At 48.4% G+C, this 21,319-nt stretch overlaps 9 protein-coding genes and 1 non-coding gene across 10 annotated transcripts; 5 read left to right on the plus strand and 5 right to left on the minus strand.

Moving 5' to 3' along the window:
* Window positions 1-120: 120 nt before the first annotated feature.
* On the minus strand, window positions 121-796 carry AO090120000186 (uncharacterized protein; the record flags this gene model as incomplete). Its single annotated transcript, XM_001823879.1, has 3 exons — window positions 121-207; window positions 282-614; window positions 782-796. 3 exons carry the CDS (start codon window positions 794-796, stop codon window positions 121-123), a joined length of 435 nt encoding a protein of 144 aa, XP_001823931.1.
* A 927-nt stretch (window positions 797-1,723) lies between these two features.
* AO090120000187 (uncharacterized protein) lies at window positions 1,724-2,830 on the plus strand (the record flags this gene model as incomplete). The annotated part of the gene is made up of 1 exon (XM_001823880.3): window positions 1,724-2,830. The coding sequence occupies one exon, from the start codon at window positions 1,724-1,726 to the stop codon at window positions 2,828-2,830; it is 1,107 nt and encodes a 368-aa protein (XP_001823932.1).
* Window positions 2,831-3,246: 416 nt separating this feature from the next.
* AO090120000188 (uncharacterized protein) lies at window positions 3,247-3,819 on the plus strand (the record flags this gene model as incomplete). Its single annotated transcript, XM_001823881.3, has 1 exon — window positions 3,247-3,819. One exon carries the CDS (start codon window positions 3,247-3,249, stop codon window positions 3,817-3,819), a length of 573 nt encoding a protein of 190 aa, XP_001823933.3.
* Window positions 3,820-4,132: 313 nt separating this feature from the next.
* Window positions 4,133-4,203, minus strand: AO090120t00003. The gene has a single exon. It is a non-coding gene; the product is annotated as a tRNA-Gly (tRNA).
* A 407-nt stretch (window positions 4,204-4,610) lies between these two features.
* Window positions 4,611-5,387, plus strand: AO090120000189 (uncharacterized protein; the record flags this gene model as incomplete). Its single annotated transcript, XM_001823882.3, has 2 exons — window positions 4,611-4,765; window positions 4,814-5,387. 2 exons carry the CDS (start codon window positions 4,611-4,613, stop codon window positions 5,385-5,387), a joined length of 729 nt encoding a protein of 242 aa, XP_001823934.1.
* Window positions 5,388-5,684: 297 nt separating this feature from the next.
* AO090120000190 (DUF4246 domain-containing protein) lies at window positions 5,685-7,769 on the minus strand (the record flags this gene model as incomplete). Its single annotated transcript, XM_023237637.1, has 1 exon — window positions 5,685-7,769. The coding sequence occupies one exon, from the start codon at window positions 7,767-7,769 to the stop codon at window positions 5,685-5,687; it is 2,085 nt and encodes a 694-aa protein (XP_023092448.1).
* Window positions 7,770-8,166: 397 nt separating this feature from the next.
* Window positions 8,167-8,955, minus strand: AO090120000191 (uncharacterized protein; the record flags this gene model as incomplete). Its single annotated transcript, XM_023237638.1, has 1 exon — window positions 8,167-8,955. One exon carries the CDS (start codon window positions 8,953-8,955, stop codon window positions 8,167-8,169), a length of 789 nt encoding a protein of 262 aa, XP_023092449.1.
* Window positions 8,956-11,188: 2,233 nt separating this feature from the next.
* AO090120000192 (glycoside hydrolase family 71 protein) lies at window positions 11,189-14,032 on the plus strand (the record flags this gene model as incomplete). The annotated part of the gene is made up of 3 exons (XM_023237639.1): window positions 11,189-11,723; window positions 11,801-12,423; window positions 14,003-14,032. The coding sequence occupies 3 exons, from the start codon at window positions 11,189-11,191 to the stop codon at window positions 14,030-14,032; spliced, it is 1,188 nt and encodes a 395-aa protein (XP_023092450.1).
* Window positions 14,033-15,845: 1,813 nt separating this feature from the next.
* Window positions 15,846-19,048, minus strand: AO090120000193 (serine/threonine-protein kinase; the record flags this gene model as incomplete). Its single annotated transcript, XM_023237640.1, has 3 exons — window positions 15,846-16,279; window positions 16,339-17,112; window positions 18,889-19,048. 3 exons carry the CDS (start codon window positions 19,046-19,048, stop codon window positions 15,846-15,848), a joined length of 1,368 nt encoding a protein of 455 aa, XP_023092451.1.
* Window positions 19,049-19,531: 483 nt separating this feature from the next.
* On the plus strand, window positions 19,532-21,279 carry AO090120000194 (spermidine synthase; the record flags this gene model as incomplete). The annotated part of the gene is made up of 3 exons (XM_001823887.3): window positions 19,532-20,481; window positions 20,531-20,837; window positions 20,884-21,279. 3 exons carry the CDS (start codon window positions 19,532-19,534, stop codon window positions 21,277-21,279), a joined length of 1,653 nt encoding a protein of 550 aa, XP_001823939.1.
* Between the last annotated feature and the right edge of the window lie 40 nt (window positions 21,280-21,319).

Below are 21,319 nucleotides of genomic sequence, written 5' to 3' on the forward strand. Positions count from 1 at the left end.
GTGTAATTGCTTGTATGATACATAGAGGTATCGTAGACTGATAAACGAAATCCAAATTTTCAAGACCAAGTCATGCCAGGATATTGTAGCAAAGGAAGTCCTCACACCGAAGGAAAGAATCTAATCAACATCCAACTGATGCACCATCTTCAGGATCTCCGACTCATTATCCCCCAGCACAGCCCGTCCATTCGTCCAATCGACCGTCTAAGAAGCCCGAATTAGCCAACTCCCAAACCCCCAACGCCAGAGAAAAACAAAAGAAAGAAAGAGCAACTCACAATAGGCCTTACAATCCCCTGCGCCCCATTCTCCTTAAACTTCTTCAGCGCATCCTCCGCATCCCTCGCCCCCTTCACCACCTGCTCAACCCCATACACAACCCGATTACTCCCCGCCCCGGCCGGATCCGCCGTCACGTAATCCAGGATATTCCGCAGCTGATCCGTCGTCGGCGCCTCTGTCGTCACTTCCAGTTGGAACTCGCCCCGTTTGGTCGTCTGCGGTTCGCCCGCTTCGGCGGCGGCCAGCGCCCGTTGCAGGGTTTTTAGGGCGTTTTGGGACGCCGGGGCGCTGGGACTGTGGAAGAGGGTTATGGGATCGAGGGTTTTGGGCTGTTTTTTGTTAGTTATTTGGTCTTTGTTTTGGGGGGGTGGGAGGGGGGCTAGGTGGATGGTTGTTTATTGGGTAGGGGAATGTGATTGGAGATTTTGAATTGGACTGGATTGAATTGGATTGGTTGGAGATTGTAATTGGAATTGGGATTGGGATTGGAACCTACAAATCGAAAGACCATCTTGACTGCTTTGTCTTATTCTGTTGTGGTTTGGATGGGGTATTTTGGTTTGGTTAGGGTGTTGATATGAGTAGTTCAATTGAGTATTGTACTTTGGTTAAGATGAGTCGGAGGTGGTTGGGTTTGATTACGTCATGTTTTTTTTTTATGCGGTGCTGTTTCGGGCTTAGGGTGGTTTAGTTCCTATCGGGGGCCCGATTTGGTAAGATGTTTTCTTTTCCAAGTTTGGGTGCGGGGATTCATTTCTTTTTATTTTGAGTTGTGGTTTAAGTAGATAGCTGTTGAATGATATCTTCTTGTATTGTTTGATTGGTAGAAGGAGATATTTGGTTTCCTTGTGTCCTTGTTTTTGGATATATATGTGTCAAGGATTGGTTATCCTGTATTGGTAGATTGAGTTAAGCTATCTTAAAGATCTAATACTTATTCTGGATCAAAATTCACTGATATCTATAACTATACTTGCTTGGATAATGTTGACTTACGGGAGCATAACTTAGTATCAACTACTATAAAGGAGGAGCTCAGGATCAAAGAGTAGATCTACTATATATACTCAGTAATTAAAAGAACAAATAAACCAATGTTGGTTAACTAAAGTACGAATATTATGTAAGACTTGGAGAGCTGATCCTATCTTGTAAGAAATGAGCGAACGTTGATGCCTCCAAGAGGCACACTAGACTAGATACGTCAAATCCTGCGGCCTAACAAATCCCAAGTAAAGATAATTGACCTGCTCATCTCGTGGCAATCACACTAGTCGTAGTAAGCATGGTAATGATGCAGGGATCTTAGGTATCTTAGCCAGTTAGGTTAGTAGCCAACAAAGACAATAAGACCAAGAGTTCCGCTACTACTGAATCTCTCCTCTCTCGACTTCTGTTCCTTCTCTCTTCCAACTTCCCATTGTGTTTATCGGATATCATGTCTAGCATCGGCCCTGTCCTTGTTACCGGCGGCAATGGCTTCATAGCCTACCACATCATCGCCAAAATCCTCGAGGAAGAGCCTGATTGCAGCATCCACTCGATTGATGTAAATATCGACCGCAACCGCCATCCCAATCCGAATGTGCACTACCATCATGGCGATTTGGCCTGCGTCGAGGATGTGCAGCGCATCATGCAGATTGCCCGCCCGGTTACCATCTTCCACACTGCATCGCCCGAGTTCTCCGACGCTCCGGAGTCAGCCTACCAGCGCATCATCGTCGACGGCGCACATCACCTCCTGAATGCTGCACTGAAGGTGAATACCGTGCAAGCCCTTGTCAACACATCTACCCCGGGCGTCATCAATGATAACCACACTGATCTCATTGATGCCACAGAGGAGATGCCCATGTTGCGACCCCCACAGCAGAAGCGGGTCTACTGCATCGCTAAAGCAGATGCAGAAGACGCTATCCAGGCTGCCAACCGCAACGGCGGCCAGGACGATCGAGGCATCCTCACCTGCGCAATCCGACCCGGTCTTGTATTCGGCGAGCGCGACGTCGGCTCCTTAGGTAAAATGTTCGCCGTCGCTCGCCAAGGCAAGACCCGGTTCCAGATTGGCAATGGGCAGAACCCGTACGATTTCATCTACGTGGGAAACCTAGCAGATGCACATCTCCTAGCCGCTCATGCCCTTCTCAATGCCTGGGGCAAGCCTCCCCCGGCAGACGCATCGACCCGTGTTGATGGGGAATGCTTCCATCTCAACAATGAAGACCCTTGGCTCTTTTGGGACTTCCAGCGGGCGGTTTCCGCGCTGGCGGGCAACCCAATCCGGCCTGAGGACATTGTGGTTATCCCGAAGTGGGTCGGACTGACGCTCGGGTTCGTGAACGAGTGGGTTGCGTGGATAATTTCCGGCGGCACTAGACCTGCCAATATGACTCGTGAGGGTATTCGCTTTAGTACCCTGATCCGCACGCTGAATGGAAACAAGGCCAAACGGGTGCTTGGGTATCGTCCCAAGGTAGGCATGCAGGAAGGTCTTGAGCGAAGTGTGCGGTGGTTCATGGAGAATGCTGAGAGGGAGGCCTAGGCACTTTTATTTTATTCCGGCCCGACGAAATTTGCATCTAGGGCTGATATAAGCGTCGTCTAACTATACTCAACTCATGCTAATCTATATTTCATATCATCCACCGCGGAACTAATTGTCCTGTCACACGTGGGGTGGGTGACAATAGCGAATCGCTCCTGTTGTATATAATTTTGATATTATCATACTTCTTGAATATATTCCCCACTTTGCACCTATTATTAAAGTAAAGAGAGTGTGTATTCTCGTAGTGGACATACAGTATACCATACTAGCTAGGTAACAAATGCAGCCAAGACCTTATCGCCGAAGTCTATCTTATCAGTAATCAGTCTAAATCTCCCCCTTCCGCTCTCCACAACTCAATTCCAACCAGCACAACCTGGCAATCAAACACACATACGGAGGAAACAAGGATGGACCCCGACGCCAGCATCACCCCGGACCAACCCCCGGTATTCAACTACATCCTCTCCTTCCTCCTAGTCGGCGTAGCATGGGGCTTCACAACTCCCTTCATCCGCCGCGCCGCAGCCGACTTCAACGCGCGCCAGGAGCAACTCTCGCAGGGACAGCCCCAAGCCCAAGCACAAGCATCGCAGGAACCCGAAACCGATGCCCAAGAACTACAGCAAACAAACCCCGACCACGAACCTGCCCCTACTCCGGATTCTGAACCCTCAGACGAAGAAGATGATGAAGACCACCCTCTACCAGCAGCAGGTACCCAACAACAACAGCAACAACAGCCCGCATGGATGCGCCCATCGCAGTCCTGGCTCAAAACAAAAATCACAACTATATTCTGGACGGTTATCAATCTCCTCCGTACGCCCGCGTACTCCGTTCCCCTGATTATTAACTTGACGGGGAGTATTTGGTTCTTCCTTCTTGTTGGGAAACATGGTATGTTGTTGTGTCTCCTTTATTTTCTCTGGCTATTGTCACAATTGAGATTGTTGGGGCTTTGTACTATCCTACCCTCTTGAGAATAGTTCTAGTTCGCTGATATAGTTTGTACACAGAACTATCCCTAACAGTGCCACTGGCTAATTCGAGTGCTTTCCTCTTCACTGTTCTGGGGGAGTGGTATGTGGAACGGAAGGTTATTGAGAAGGAGACTTGGTTGGGGATGGTGCTTGTGTTGGGGGGAATTGGTATTTGTGTAAAGTCTAAGAGTTAGATATTAGACTCTGTGTAGTGTGTATTATGTGTAGATCTGGGTGTATATGTGATACTACTGGGTATAGATAGATACAGGATTGCTTGGTTTGGGAGGGGGATAAAAGAGCAAAAAATGAGTGCATCATCCGTGAATCGAACACGGGCCTCATCGATGGCAACGATGAATTCTACCACTAGACCAATGATGCTGTTGAGCTATTGGCTCTTGTTGGAGAATTTTTGGTTATTTTGTTTTATATTCCAAGGTTGAATCTGTGAGTAGAATTTGTCGTGCCCTAATGAGTTGGATATATAGAGTATCGATACATATCAGCAGGTGGATGGATATAGTGAGGGATGGTGGACCATACACTAGAGAACAGCTGGGGCAAATTTGCATGCTGATGATAAATATTGTCCACTACATGGCCGGACAGGAAGGAGGGGTATCTGAGAGTCCCAGGACATTGGCAATCATCTTACCTTCCTACCTTTAATTGGGTAAATCATCCCGTCCAGATGACAAACAACCCTCTCCATAAGTATTCCAAAAGTCAGCTTTCCCAGCACTCCCTCAATCCCGTGTACGAGAGTGTACTAGATAGTGTAGCATAACATGGCCGAGATCATTTTGTATGACTTGGCCTGCACCAAGAATGTCTGCTTCTCCCCCGTTGTCTGGCGCATCCGCCTCATGCTAAACTACAAGCGTATTCCTTACCGGACCATCTTCCTCGAATTTCCAGACATTGAGCCCACGCTGAAAGGGCTGTAAGTCAAATCCGCTCTTTGAAGTCTCCCAATCTAAAATGTTTCCAGTGGTATATTACCGAGCGAATCCACCTCTACATCCAAACCCAAATACACAGTCCCCGCCATCCAGCACGTGCCAACCAACACATATATAATGGACTCAGCCTCCATCGCCCACTTCCTCGAGTCAACCTACCTCGACCCACCAGTCCCGCTAACATCGGAGCTAGGCCGCGAGATCGAGGCTAAATCACGCGCCGTGGTCGGCCCAATCTTCTTCACCTCGGTGATGCCCCGCGAGATAGGCATCCTATCGCCGCGCGCGCAGGAGTACTTCCGGCGTACCCGTGAGGCCTCGCTTGGGCATCGGCTTGAGGATTTACTTGATCTGGATAAAGAGGAGCAGAGTTGGGACGCGGTAGAGGATGACGTGCGTGCTGTTGGCGAGTTGATGCAGATGAATAGAGCTGACGGGCCATTTTTGCTGGGCGCCCGGCCGACTTACACGGACTTTTTTATTGCGGGGTCTCTTCAGTCTGCGAGGGTGGTGGAGGAGAGTGTGTTTCGGAGATTTTTTGGGTACCCTGGTTATAGGGAGGTTTATGAGGCTTGTCTGCCGTATATGGAGAAGAAGGATTAAATGGGGGAAATTGCAGGTAAATTTGAGCAGTGTAGTAAATATTATTGCGGCTTGGTAAGCCTTACTACTATTATAAGCCTTCTATTGCGTATCTTCTCCTATCGTCGCGGTCATTTTCCTCTTCTTATTTATATTTAAAGTATCTTATCTATTAGATTATAAGTTTTAGAAATATGATTTAAAGATTTAATGTTATGAAGGAGAAAAGTTGTAATTGACCTGTGAGCCTAACTATTGATATATTCAGAGACTACAGCCTTGATATACTAGATGAAGGAATCAATCCAAATGCAAAGTTCAGTACATTGGCTTAAAAAGATTTATTTCAGCGTCCTGGTTCAGATATTCCATCGCGCCGTGAGCAATAGCGCTATCTTTACCTCGTTCGAGTCGATGTTGTTGAGCCTCCGTGAGATCCATGGGCCACTTATGTGTTTCGTTGATGACCATAGTAGCCAACTCTTGAGGAAGCGAATGGGCCGATGTTACCAGCGACTGTGCTTCTTCTGCCCACCAGTCATGCCGCTGCGGTGGTACATTCCGCGTAGAGCAGATGCGGTAGTATGGGTCGACGAGCCACAGTGTCAGAAATCGAAGGTGTCCGGCCCGACATTTGGAAATCAGTTCAAATGGCTCCATGCGGTGATGGATTGCGTTTGGAAAGACTATAAGACGTCCTTGGCCAATCGATACAGACCCGAGCTCTTGGAAAGCCGGTGTCTCATCTTTGACGCCGAATAACTTTTCCAGGTACGGTACATCCCATCCCTCAAACTGATATACACCTGGATTCATTTCAATCTCTTGACGGAACGAGAGCCTGCTACCTGTCACGTTTTCCATGTCGAAGAAATAGACCGCAGTTCCCACAATGTGCTCGTTAAGAAGGCCGTCTGTATGCCAGTCCTCGCCTGGGTAAGATGGACTTTCTGGTGTTAGCTCAATCCCTTCCAACTTCACAATGATTTGTAGGCCTTTATCGCGGAACGTCTCTTGAAGCTTGACTGTATAATAATTATGATCTCTACACCTCTTGCGAGAGCCCTCTAAGATCTTGTAACGATCCATGGGATCTTTCATATCATGTAGCGAAGACCAGACCTTAGGGTCTATCTCCCACTGGATGTCATGTTCCGTGGGCCCAACAATAGATTTTGCGGTTTTTCCTGCCTTCCATTCCTCATACGAGTAGAGACCCGGGTCGGAATGCTCGAAGCGAAATAGGCGAGTATATTTTGCATCGACCACATCCTTCAAAGATACCGTGCTCTCCCAATCTTGTGGAATCTCCTTTGTTTCAAGACCGTCCCATTCGACTTTAACACCATATTCTGGAAGGGCGACATAGTCCCTGACACGGGCAAGTGCGTTGCGGTATGCTTCGAGGTCACCATCCCACTCCGTTGGTAGATCTTCTGCCCACTTTGGATACTCGTTTCGCCACTCAACACCAAATGTTTGAATTCTCCGGGGCGCCCTGCCCGGTGGGGAAGACAAACTAGAATCAATGGGGGTGCCTTTGATTAATGTCTCATTCCATGGCTCAATGACACGAGACACTACCCCCTCAAGTGTTTTATAAAACGAGCGATGTCTGCTTGGGTGTAGGTTGTTGATATAAGAGGTAATCTGTACATCTGTCGATCCCGCGGGCCCACAGAATTCCACCTCACAGGGAAGCCACTGGAATCGGTGAGAGAACAACAAGCTTCTCGCGTTATCATCACTGTCCGGAAACTCCTCCAATATTTCACGCTCCTGGTCGTGCCTTGGTGCAACCTCGCCTTGTCCGTAGGTTTCCAATGTTTGTTCAAGTGGAACACAGCCGCCATTCACCAGAACGCGCGTCTGTCCGTAGACTAGAGGAAAAAGAGACGGGTCGATTATATTCCAAATCTGCTTATTGGAGCTGGGTTCCCAGTCTTTCCCGTCTCCACACTCGTCCGACAAATTGGAGACAAATTGTTGAATCTTCAAGCCAACCGATGAGGGGATAATTGTGTCGGATTTACAGACAGCACTACCAGAGTTCAATACTAAAATCTGGCCTGTTTCTTTAAACCGTATCGCTTTATCACGCAGTTCAGCCAAGCACCAGTCCCATGCCTTGCGGCTGATGATCGGGCGTGTCATGGCTTCTTCTTTCCACTTTGTGACAGTGTGCTTATCGAATATGAGGTTGTACCACCCGGGTCGGTCCGTCAGTGTTTCCATGAGATTCAACATGGCCAGCTCCCGAGCAGTTAGAGGGGAGCTGAACCAGTCCATCGGAACCGTATCGTGAAATCTGTCCTCACAGTCGAGGGTCAGCTCAAGGGGGTGATTGTTAAATCCGGGGACCTTCAAGGGACCCGTTCCTGAGTTGTCGAGTTCATTACCCATGGTGAAGATGGATCAACGTTAGGAGCATGGAGAAAGTAAAGATTCGATATCACCCCGAAGGGGTGCTGGGTTAATATAGTGGTGCCCTTGCGAAGAGGCACCGGTGGACTCGCACGGAGGAATAGAATATACGGAGTAGCCCCATTGTCGAAAGCAATAGCAGATAAATAATATAATACAATATTTTGGTTAAGTTGAAACTAAATTAAATACAACTCGGGTTCGGTAATTTTACCGAACCCGAGCTTTAACCCTAAATCGATAAAGATTGGCCATGCTCGTTGACTCAACCAGCTCACGATGGGTTTCCAACAGAACGTTACTCGGAATACGTTTGTGTGAATACTATATATAGCTATACAGCAGGATAGGACGCAGGCTGTAATAAGGTCTTGCCTCAGCACTTATTGATGAGCTTCTGGAGATCTTTAACTTTCACAATCACGGCCTGATGCGATGGAAAGGACCAATCCTTGACCACAATCTTTCCGTCTCGCAGTTTTCTCACAATATCCTGTGCCTCCTTTGAAAGGTTATCATGATCAGGATACTTTGATGCTGTTTCTTTGGTCTCATATGCTTGCCATGCGCGTCCATCATCCGTGGTCCGTGGGCTCTTGACGAATTCGATTCCCATCCGCGTTTCGAGTTCCTTAATAAAGTATTTCATGTTATCTGCGACCCGATTTTGTTCGATGAGCTTCAATGCAGTCTTCATGTTGTTCCTTTCGCTCTCGACGCTAGAAAAGGAGAGTTTTTCTTTGATCTGCTCTTCAACGGCTTCGAACACTTTCGAAAAGGGGGTCGCCTTCCCTGCACCCTCCACAAGACGAGAAAGATCGTACACGCATTTGAAACCGCGCTCTCTCAATCGTTTAGAAGTCTCTGTAATTCCAGCAGTACCGGCATTATCGAGGGTGTCCCGAAATTTTGCGTCTTCGACTTGGAGTTTCTCGCCGCGGTAGAGAATGTGCTTTACGAAGTTTTTGTAAGTGCAGGGAGTAGGGCTTTGTGCCCCTACGCACCCCTTGGCGAGCTTTCGCTGTTTAGGGTTGCTCACGGTTTTGAACTCGATCAGGTATGCATTGTAGAAGAATAAAGTCTCCGCGGGGCCTGCCGTGTTCGAGGCTAGGGCTGTCTCTGTCAAAAGCAGAAGACATGAAAGAATGAGAAGAAAATACTTCATAGTCAAGCGTACTCTTTTTCTTTAGTTGTGTTTGCTTTTGTGACTTGAAGGGGCATATGAGAATCGATTGCATCCACTCATCCTTTTCTATGAGAAATTTATACGTTTAAGAACTGATATAGGCATTCTACCTCCCTACTAATTGATCAGAGAATTGCTAGCTGAACCCCGATGTAACAATCCTAGGGGAAATGACTTTCTTGGTAGAACGCCATTGTTATCTAGATACCAACCCAACGTTTTTCATCTAATTTACGACTTCAGTATTCCTCTTAGTATCTGTGGACTTTGTGATCCTGTACCCTAGGCGAGAGTCTACTTGAAAACGGAGGTTGTAGGAAGGCCGTAGTGATATCAGTAATACCAATACATACCGTATTCTCGGTACTTCATTTAATTTCAATAAGAGTCTAGATATCAAATGTCTTACATTAAGTCGTCCAATCAGTCGACCAATATCTAGTTAGGTTCCTCCGATACTAGATGAACACAGGTACCAGTGCTAGTATAGTTACGTAACAAGAAGCATCAAGTAAGAGAAACCCCCATGTATCGGGACCCAATGTTGCCTCGTGCCTTGTACTATTGAAAGTACGGACGATACTAAATTAGTTCCACGCATCTACTTCCTTTTTGGGATGCTGGCGGATGGTCCGGAAGGAGTCGTTCGCCCCTTCATATACTCCGTAGTGGAGAATAAGCGATCACCCTTGGCTTAAGGCTTGTGCTCGGATTTATCCGAGGGGCTTAAACGGCAGGAACCGTAGGCGTTTGATCGACAGCCCTCAACAGATTACTACCAGTACCAGGAAGTCCTAGCTTGACACTTGTTTTCCAACCTTCAACAAGCACGGTCAATTTATTGCTTTTTGTCCTCGATTGCCTTAAACCCCTATCCTTCTGGTATACCCAATTCTTTGATTCATACGAACCGTTCTGGAATAGGTGGGGAAATGGAAATTACTCCGTAGTTGAATTGGGTTGGTAAGCTACTACTAAAAACTAGGGCAAGGTACTAGATACCCAGTCTTGGCATCTACTTCTCAATTTCCAACTATCAGGGATTTAGTTTTCGCGCTCTTCTCATACTCCACCGTACAGAAAGGCGAGCGAGTCAGTTCAAAACTAGCAGCTGAATCGACCTCTTGCGACTTCGCGACAAACATCGCGCATCACTCCAAGCCATTGCTCAGAGGCTGTCTTTGCATCCTGCCGCACTTGGAAACTCTCTAGTACTGCCAGACTCCCCTCAATCAAGTAGCTTGTACCGTTTTACGAGGTTCTACGGAGGTTTACCCGGGGAGAAAAACCCCACGAATAGCGTCTAACATGGTGTTATAGACTGGACCTAATAGCACATTAGTGCTATGCCTCACCTGGTACACTACCTCCTGAGCTCGTATACAGCGAGTGGAGTAGTGGCACAGGTAATTTTCTTTTTGATGGACTCTCTAACATACAGTCGCATCATCCTGAATAGTTCTAGTCAGGTATACTAAACCTGAGAACGGGGCAATATCTCGGATATGGCTATACAACTCCAAATTGAGTTTGTCACTTGAAGTGAAAATTTTTCCATCTAATGGACATGGTAGGGGTCTCTCATATAACATATAAGTAGCTATTCGGTCTTCGTTTGTACGGTGTGCCATGCAGTAGTAGCAGCAGCAGCAGCAGCAGCAGCAGGAGGAGATCCTGTGTCTTTCTTTCTTTCCTTCATGTCCTTGACCAACTCATTCATTCTGGGTCTTTTCATTCATTTCTTCTCATCACTCGTGGGAGCCACTCATTTCTTTCTTGTCCTGAATTATCCTTTCCTTCTGCCTAATCTTTTCTAATTTGAATTGGCCCTCTTGTCACGGAGCAAGGATGTTCGGTCTTCTTGTTAAAGCTGCCCTTGTAGGACTCACCCTTGCTTCTCATTCACACCATCGCCACATCCATCGGCATCACGGTAGCTCTCATGCGCGTACCGCATATACAGACCTAGATGTTAGCCCTCATGGGCTAAACACTAGCACGGCGCTGAATGAAACAGAGCTTGCATCGTTCCCGGCAGAGATATTGTTGAACATAACGCCCTTGCACCCCATAAAGGAGGAGAAGGGAGCCTTTGCCCATTTCATGGTAAGGAACGCAACCTCACCCTTGTCGATTTAGATGCAGAGACATCTGGCTGACCTTTTAGGTTGAAAATGCGCGTGACTGGTCTGTTTCCGCCTGGGAAGCTGATATGAAGCTCGCGAAAGAAGCCCATATTGATGCATTCGCACTCAATTTTGCTGCCTCACTCACAGACATGTATCCCTTAGCGTCTGCTTTTCAAGCCGCGGAGTCCACCGGTTTCAAGCTGTTCCTTTCCTTTGATTATGCTGGTGCGGGGCCATTCGAGGAATCCGTCGTGATAGGCATCATAAAGATATTCAGCAGTCATTCGGCGTATTATAAATACAAAGGAAAGCCCTTTGTGTCTACCTTCGAAGGGCCCGGGAATGCAAAAGACTGGGAAGAGATCAAAGAAAAGACAGGATGCTTCTTTGTGCCGTCATGGTCTTCCCTGGGTGCAAAGGATGCTCTGGAGCTAGGCACCGCGGATGGATTATTCAGTTGGGCCGGTTGGCCGTGGGGCAACAAAGATATGGATACGTACGTTGATGCATCCTACTTAGATTATCTTGATCAAGACTATGGCAAGCCATATATGATGCCGGTCTCACCATGGTTTTACACCAACCTCCCTGGATATGATAAGAATTGGCTTTGGCGAGGTGAGCTTTACTAAAGTCCAATCATGGATTCGTGCCAAAGTTTTCACCAGATAGACTCCATTACTGACACCTCTTAGGTGACAATCTCTGGACAGACCGTTGGGAACAAGTCATGGTGGTTCAACCAAGCTGGTTGCAAATCATCAGCTGGAATGACTACGGTGAATCCCATTACATTGGCCCTCTTCGAGATATCGACAACTATGAAGCTTTTAAGGTGGGCAAGGCACCATTCAACTACGCCCATGGCATGCCTCATGATGGCTGGCGTCTCTTCCTACCCTACTGGATAGACATGTACAAGAAGGGGAAAGGCACGATCACTAAGGAGGGTGTGGTTGGGTGGTATCGGCCGAACCCTGTCGCTGCCTGCAAGAACGGTGGTACAACAGGGAATACGGCCAGTCAGCTGCAGCTTGAATTTGAGCCTGCTCAGGTGGTTCAGGACAAAATTTTCTTCTCTGCACTACTTACTTCCTCGGCTACCGTCACTGTCACTGTCGGAGGCGTATCCATCCCCGCTACATGGGAGTTTATCCCGGACGGCGGGGTTGGTGTGTACCATGGAAGCGCGGGATACGGGGCGTTTCTGGGGGATGTGAAGATTTCTATCTCTCGTTCCGGTGCTACGATCGCGGAGTTCAGCGGCACAGCCATCACAACAAGCTGTAAGGACGGTTATAGCAATTTCAATGCGTGGGTGGGGAGTGCCTCCGGTCCCAGTATCTCAGCCGTCTCACCCAAGCTGCCTATGGAGAACCAGACCTGCATCCAGGGTACAGCACCAGGTAATTTCCAAGGCCTCTGTGAATTCACCTGCAATTACGGATATTGCCCCATCGGAGCCTGCCAGTGCACCAAGATGGGTGCTCCGAGAGAGAAGCCTAAGCCCACAGGTGTGGAAGGGTATCCAATCGCCGGCGAAGGATCCAGTTATATCGGCCTCTGCGCCTTTGCGTGCAACTATGGGTACTGTCCACCGGACGCATGTGGTACAACAAAGGTACCTCTGACAGAACCTACGGTTTCGCCTTTCCTTCCATCCGCCTGCACCGCGGGCACCGGTGAGGGCGACCTACAGGGGCTATGTTCATACGCCTGCAACTACGGATTTTGCCCCATTAACCACTGCAAGTGCACTGCGACGGGAGCCCTTAACCGGCCACCGCCTGCCAACACAACGTTCTCTGCGGATTATCTCGGAGGTGATGGGAACGATAGTGGGCTTTGCAAGTTTGCATGCCAGCGTGGCTATTGTCCGGATGTTTGTGCAAGTACCGAAGGCGTGATCCGCTCTTGCACAGACGATGATGACCGCCCCGAGTGTGCTGAAGAGCTTCCTTGCGACTACAGTCTGACATTCGATTCGTTGGAGGCCCTAGAGAAGGCTTCCGGGGACATACCTAAGGGCTGCATGCCGATGTATGCGGCGCAGATCCTCATGGACACGCTGGACACAGCGCTGGCAAACTACACTGACGTCGACAACGGCTACGACGACAAATTCGGGTACTACGTCAAATACCTGCGTGCCATGGTCCCCGTTGCTATCTCCAACTTCGTATCGCTGAACAAAGGTGAGGGGCCAGGTAACAAGTATTTCCAGTGCAGGTGGGCCATGCCAGGCAAGCAGAAGGGGGAGTACCAGAGCTGCCCAATCATCAACACATCCGAGCAAGTGTACATTGAGTATAAGCTGATCGACGAGGACGGTTTCTTCAAAGAACTCCAGAGCAAGTACGGCATCTCAAAAGACTGGGTCGAATTCAGAACCTATTACCGTGATGTACCCGCGTGCCCTCCTTTCACGGGAATAGGACCGCCTCCGATCTGCACCCATCCACATTACCAGTACGAAAATTTCCCCATGGCTAAAGATGATTTCACTATCCCCAACCCTAAGGACTCAATCAAAGACGCACTGCCCCGTTTCCAACAGCTCCAGCTCGACCTAACAGCTACATGGGGCGACCTGTCTTTCTTCCTGTGGGACGGCGATGATGACGACGCTGTGGCTGCCCTGTCCATGCCGGTGTTCATGCTCCTGCAGGCTGTTGACTCTATGGCGACGGTTAAGCAGATCGGCGAAGAAGAGACGGAGCACGAGGAAGAGGCAAAGCGTAATCTGATCCTCATCATCCTTTCCGCAGTCCTACTTATTCTGCCCTTCGCCGGAGAGGTCGTCGGGGCTGTGACGGGGATCGCCTGGGTCGCAGATGCCGCCGCAATCGCAGATATCAGTGCTAGCATTGCGCTAGCGGGTTATGACATTGTGAAAGATCCAAAGTCAGCACCCATGGAGCTCCTGAATATCCTCTTCGCTGGGGCGGGGCGTACAGCGAAGAATTTTTCCAGGGCTGCGGACGTTCGTCGCGGCATCAAGGCGGGCGAATTGGCAAAGTTTGGGTCTGTTTTCAAAGAAAACGATGAAGCTCTGCAGAGTCTTATTCGGTTTTGTAAGAAGTGATTATATAGTCATGGGGCTGAAATAACAATAGGGCATCTCTTATTAACGCCAACCCTGATCATACATTGACCCGGTTCAGCGTCTATGTTTATTCGACCCTGGTTTACGGAGACTGGAGAACAAGTCAGTCTGACAAGCTTCCATGAGATGAGCTACCTGGTATTCTTTTGCCTACTAGTATACTTATACACCAGAAACATTGTTAACTATTCAAATCGAATCCATCATTTCTCTTCATTCTTTCGCCCCGAAATCCTCTTCCCCAACACTCCTCAAAGACAAAAGGCCGTAGTCCTCTTTATTTTGATTATCTCTCATGACAATACATGAATTACCATTTCCCGTGCACTGTATACCTTAGCATAGTCGTAATAACCCTCCAACCTTAGCAACTCCCCTACCTGAACATTAAGAAAACAAACAACATCCTCAGAATCCTTCGTCACAAAAAGCCCTGCCTTTATCTCCCCATACCCAACCTTACAAATACTTGTCACTGTTGGCAAAAGTTTGCTATAGCAAGTCTTCACACAGTCAGGTCAATCATACAACCACTTCGTAGATATCTCGTAGATAGACTAGTCAACTCCACCCACGTTACTTCGAGCTCTTAAAGCTTTGATAACCCCTGGCAGACCGCTAAGTAACGTGGCATTATTATCCCCTGGAGATTATTAATTTTAGAAATTGCTGTACCCGTAGTGTTAGCGGAGGAAGACAGAAATGAACAAGAAACTAGTGACGGCCTTTATGCTACGACGGTTTCGGAAGATTCAATCCACGCGCAGTACAGAGATAAATCCGGGCGAAGAGAACAGCTGTGCAACAGGCCAAGTACTACTTCATACAAGCTGGAAATACGAATGATATATGTGTTAGTTTCTAGTCTGGCGTGGTTGCGTCTGACACTTTAGGGTTTTGTTGTTCTTGGTAGTGCGCGGGAGTCGTGCCCTAACTCTTCTATGCCAGTAGGTTTAATCATCTTTTTAGCATTTTTAGATCAGTTGTATTAGTTGGGGTATGGACATTATCGGGGCTATAGCCTTGGTTCTATGATTATAAACTCTGTAAATATTGGGTAAGTCAATGGAGATCCCTTTCACCCCGTAAAGATTCTTTGAACTGCAACCCAAGGGACGAAAAGAGAGAACTCAAGACCAGATAATAGTTCTACTAGGTTACCTTCCAGTTTTATGAACTGAATCTTCATGATAGATGTTTAGCGCTCTACGAAGATGATTACATAATTCAAGCAAATTCAGGAACAGAATAATTGTGTATATTGTGTATCCCAGGCCCGTCCCAACCACCCGACCTTAGGGCCTGAATCTCAATATCATATCGAGATGTATCAGTAAATTGTTCAACGAGGCGGTCTGATATGATCCGTCCTCAGGTATACATGAATGATTTAGCATAACAAGATGATGAGAAAGTATAAAGGTATAAAGAAACATGTCCCATGTCCATCCAAATATCCAAGAGGAGGTCATTGCCATCCTCAACAGTATAAAGAGAAATGAAAAGTCGATGCAAATAAACAAGGGGTATCTTCCAACAATGCCGAAACCTTTAAGAAATCATATGATGTCGTTACATAGTCCCTCAAATTTCCAACTTCCAAGCACAACTAATATCCTCCGCTGCTGCAACCCCTAGTCAGAGTTGGAAGCCAGCTCGTCCGTCAGGGGACGGTGATCATGCATCTTGGGGATGCCACAATCCTTATCACCCCGAACCGTCGACGAGTGGTTGGACTCGGGGCTGCAGCACTCAATAGCCTGAACCCAAGGATCCTCCAACACTTCCAAAATTGTCATTCGCTTTTCCGGGAACGGGTGTAGCATCCGGAGGAGGAGGGTCGCAAGCTCCTTCTCCGGCAGGGCCTTGGCGAAAGTTGTAAGCGGGAAGTTGTCCGCTGTTACAGGTAGGTCGGGGTATTCTTCGAGGAGGTACTGCCAGCTTCCGCGAAAGGCTTGGTAGGATTTGTCTTCATCGTCGGCTAGGTCCCAGGGTACGTCGCCAGCGAATATGGCGAAGGCGGTTATGGCGCAGCTCCACACATCGAGGGCGCGGGCGTCGTAGGAGTCTACCAAGAATAAGTATGAGAATATACCAGTATGTTGACAGTCAGGATTGGGTACTTACAGACACCCTGAAATAGCTCTGGCGGAAGATAGGCGGGCGTACCATAGAGACGAGCGGGGAACTCACGGACCGGGCCAAGTTTTCTTTCCCCTTTGCTGTCGGGGGGGAGGAGGTCAGCAAAGACCTCGGAGAGCCCAAAGTCGATAAGCTTGAGGACGTTATCATCGGCCAGGACCAAGTTCTCCGGTTTAATATCATGGTGTGCGATACCATGGCTATGCATGTATGCAACACCCCTGAGCATTTGCTTAAAGAAGCACTTTTTGGCCCCATGGCGAAGAGTGGCCTTTGCCATTAGGTCACAAAGATCGCCATGTTGGCAGTGCTCCATAACAAAGACCAGGTGAGGGTTATGTCTGCAGAGGCTAATAACCTCCGCGATATTCGGATGATGCAGGTTCCTGGCGATATCGAACTCCTTCCAAGCCCGTTCTTCATATAACTGCTCGGACACCTTAGCCTCCCTGTTGAGGAACTTGGCCGCGTACTTAACAAGCGTGCCCTGCTCTTTCCTATGCACGATCTTGACTCTGGAGAAGCTACCATCGCCGATGGTGTCCTTTGTCAGCTCAAACTGTTTTCTGAGCTTTTGGACTATGTATTTTTCCGTCTTCTTGGGTGACGGTGACCGGGTTACTGTCGGGCTGTCTGAGCAGCGTAGTTTCTTTATTTCGTCTTGGATGGTGAGGTGTGGCATTGTTATAGGTACTTGCGGGGTGTATTTCGAGGTGATTTGGGATAGTAGCAAGCGTAAGTTCTTGAGACTCGAGGTGGCTGTGGTATACTCGTGTATACCAAGCTGAAAACAATGTATAAAGCAGGTTGATAAGTGAGATAGCTGGTAGTTCTCAAGGGAGGACAACGAGATGTGTGTGATTGAGAAGATTCAAGAGATGGAGCGGACAGGCCAGGCTTAAATATTCAATGCCTAGCGAAGAGTTGCCTCATAGTTGCGACTACTGTGCTGGGTTGTTCTATAGATGACGTCCCATCGATTGACCATAAGGAGTCATCCCTCATGACCCCAGGATTACCCCAGATTTTATACATCATAATTAGCTAGACCCATGGTTTGGCACCTCGTGGACAAGCAATATACTCAGGGGCAGATTTTGGTGGTGCTCTGCGTGGCCCAAGTCCGGATGAAACAGTATGCTACAACGATATTAAGAAAGATAAATAATTTCGTATAGGGGAGATAGAGCCTGCTATTGGAGGAAGAGTGGGGGTGAAGTAGACAATATATTCCCCTACGTAAGGAATGGCAGGTCTTACGGTGAATTACGAAATACTTGGAGTTCAGAACAGAAATTTCTTCAAAGAGGTAGACATTGATTAACTATGATGATTGAATTATTGACGTCTGTATTACTTGGAGGCTGCTCTGCCTACGCGTCCATACGCATTCAAGGTCAATTTCCAAGACACCTCTGGACAGCGACAGGACGTGTGAAACGAATGTAGAAGAACTCTTGAACCTGTAAGACCTGTCTTCAACTTCGTGAATACGGCAAGAGAAAAGGTGAAAATTAGACACGAAATTCAAGTCAAGTAGAGGACAAAAACGTTAGGTTTGTAGTTTAAAGCGCCTCGCACTTATTGTCTGAGTTGCAAAAATTTCCTGAAGCTGCAACGTCATCGAACCGTGGTGCTGCGTTGAGTCAGAGCCTGCGTAGGAGTCTGCTCATCTTAAAGCATCTCATGCGTCATAGTGGCATGGGTAGGCTCGAGAAAGATATACACATTGGACTCGGAAGTCTATATCCCAGATTTGGAATTGGAGCTGTGATATGAGCCCTAGGCTAGCCAGGTCGTGAATCCTCTTCAGCGTGCATGAGGGGTGGGAAGCAAATGTCCTCGAGAGCACCAATGTCTCCTTTGTCTCGGTCGAGAAACTTCGACCGGGGATGGTAATGTGTGAGTGACGGCCAAAAGCTTGCATCAGAGTGAGCCAATCGCAAAGGCATCAAGTGGCCGGTCCGTCTCGACTGCGTGGGTCTTCTCAAAAGTCTTGAACACCAGTCTCCCCTTGTAATCTGGACCGAACATCATCGCCACTTGTACCTTCAACGATCCATTCGGGTTCTTCGTCGTCGAAATATCGCTCTTGCTCTTCGTTCCAATCATCATAATCGTCATTCTCATCAACAGTGGTGTAGTCAAAGTCGCGGTCTTCGCCCCTTATAAATCGCAGTGTCATCTCCCATTGCCAGATCTTTTCGCCTTCTTCCTTGCTCGTCGGTATCTCATCTTTATCCTCCGCGAGGATTTCCCCGTTTGGGCCACGGCTATAGCTAAACATTGCATTGGGATCCGGGTGAGACAGGGCATCCAACTTGGCCTCGGAGCGGTAAAGATCTGCTTGAAGTATACCCGAGAATCCTTTGGCTCGCCCTTCAGCCTCTCGTTCCGCCGGAGTCTGGAATCGGCGGATCAAGCGATCGTACAGTAACGGGTCTACAATGCTAAAGTGTTAGCCTTGGTCATCTTTTCCCGACTGAGATAGCACATGCGATCAGTCGCGCAAAAGAGAGGTTAGAGCGAGCGGACCGGCTAGCTCGAGATCAGCAGAGAAATACTCCGGGTGGGTATCCAGGTAGCGTTTCCGACGGTTTTTGACCTGCGTCGCGGGGGATAGTGGCACTGCGCCGGACACGGTGTTTGTGTCATTTTCTGCTTGAATCCCGGTACCCATTGGGAAGAAAGGCATGTCTAATGGTTGACCGGGAGGGGATAGTATGATTGAATGCACACAGAGGGAGCGGACAATAGATCGCAATAGATGGAAGTCGGAGAAGGTGGACTGAAATGACAAGCGGTGGCGGATTCAAGACAGCTCCATTCAGCCTAAACTGTTTTGGGCCGGAGGACTGCGGCAAATTTCGTGCCAGAATCAAATAATCTCCGCCGTGGCCTCTCAATCAACGAATAACAGTTCGCCTTGGCCGGAGTATGGACTTTGAGCTTTCTATCTGAGAAGCATCGGTGAGAACCACCTCCTGTTTGTTTCACATCGCGCGTTGGGAGCTGCGCTTGGCTCGTTCACAAGCGCTATCCCCTAGTCGCACCTCTCCCCTATGCATTGAACCTACAAATTAACCAAAGCTTTCAGTGAAAACCTCCTCAGACCAAGTACTCAAGATTTCTGTGCGATTCTCAGGCCTGAGGTAGTAGTCTGTGGAGGTCCGACGCCATGTCGTCTTTGCAGGAAGTCATTCAGCAGGTCAACTCGCGAAGACTGTGGAGAGGCGCAGCATTGCTGGTCCTCGTCGCTTTCTCCTCCCCTGTGTTCGTGCTGACCCTGGCTCCGGTGTACGGCTCTGCTCCGTCGCATATCTTCCATGGCTATGGAGTTGCCATCACTGCTGCTCTTGGGTGGTTCCTCAAGGATTTCATTCAGCAGGTAACCAACCGCCGGGCGGTGTATCTACTTCCAGTTGTCGCATTCTGGTACCCCACCATTCAATACTTTTTGCTTCAGCAGAGCTCTTCGTTCGGTAACCCTACCGGTGCCGTGATTACTGAGGTGGTTGCTTTCTATCCTTTTGTTTTGCTCTCTGTCGCCTGTGCCGCCAAATTGGTGCAAGCGGGCCTCAACCTTGAACGTTATGGTGATCTTGCCAAGGAGCATATTCCCCTCATTAGCTCGTACATCGTCTATTCTTTCGGGGAGAAGCTTGCAAAATCATTCATAGTGAGATTTATCGGTTCATTTTGGCTCTTTTCGAGCACGGGTCTCCAGCTCTTGGTTGCAATCTTGTGTTCTGCCGTTATTCCATCTAAGTGGCTCCTCTTGGCCATTCCATCTATCCTCTTCACACTCACTTCTAATGTGCATCTGCCTTTGGGGATCACAACTTCGGGGCTCAAATCCGCGCTTAATGAGGAAGGATTTTCACTGGTAGATCGTCAGGAGTCCTCCACCGGTTATATTTCGGTTTTGGATAACCTCGAGGATGGTTTCCGGGTGATGCGCTGTGACCATAGTCTTCTTGGAGGCCAGTGGACTAAGACCTATCGCAACTACAAACCCAAGGTTCAGGACCCTATCTATGCGGTTTTCTCTTTGCTCGAGGCTGTCCGACTGGCGGAAACGGGCCACGGGGCTCACCGAGTAGACGCAGACAGCAAGGCACTTGTCATGTGAGACGAATCCAAACTCTCCTACTTCATTAAGCTAACCGTGTCTCAGTGGACTTGGAGTCGGCACTACACCTGCTGCTCTCATCACTCATGGGATTGAAACCACCATTGTCGAGATTGACCCCGTCGTCCACAAGTTCGCCAGCAAATACTTCCACCTCCCTCCTAACCACATTGCAGCTATCGAAGACGCCACACTGTTCGTTGACCGCGCTTTGAAATCTCCCCAGCCCAACCAATATGACTACATCGTCCACGATGTGTTCACTGGTGGCGCAGAACCAATTGAGCTCTTTTCTATTGAGTTTCTCGGGGGCCTCAACTCTCTCCTTAAGGAGGACGGTGTCATTGCAATGGTAAGCCCATACCCAAACAATCTCCCAGCCTCACTGACCTGGACAGAACTATGCGGGTGACCTCTCTCTTTACCCGGCTGCCCTCACTGTCCGCACCATCCAGGCGGTCTTTCCCTCTTGCCGGTACTTCCGTGAGGATGCAGGTGAAGAGGGCAACGGAGATTTCACGAACATGGTCATTTTCTGTAAGAAGGACTCTGCTACTCCTCTTCGTTTCAGGGATCCTGTCCCTGCCGACTTCCTGGACAGCAAGTTCCGTGAGACATATCTCGTGCCCAAGCATGAGATTGACCCGGCTATTTTTACCACCGTTACGGGTGGACAGCGTGTCCTCAGGACCAAGGACACTGGTAAGCTTTATAGGTGGCAGGACCAGGGTGCTCTGGAGCACTGGGGTATCATGAGGAAGGTTCTGCCAGATGCTGTGTGGGAGAATTGGTAGAGGTTCTCCATTATATCATATATAGCTGTATAGTATAAAC

Source organism: Aspergillus oryzae, chromosome 5, assembly GCF_000184455.2.
Source record: "Aspergillus oryzae RIB40 DNA, chromosome 5".
In the NCBI taxonomy this organism is placed as follows: domain Eukaryota; kingdom Fungi; phylum Ascomycota; class Eurotiomycetes; order Eurotiales; family Aspergillaceae; genus Aspergillus; species Aspergillus oryzae.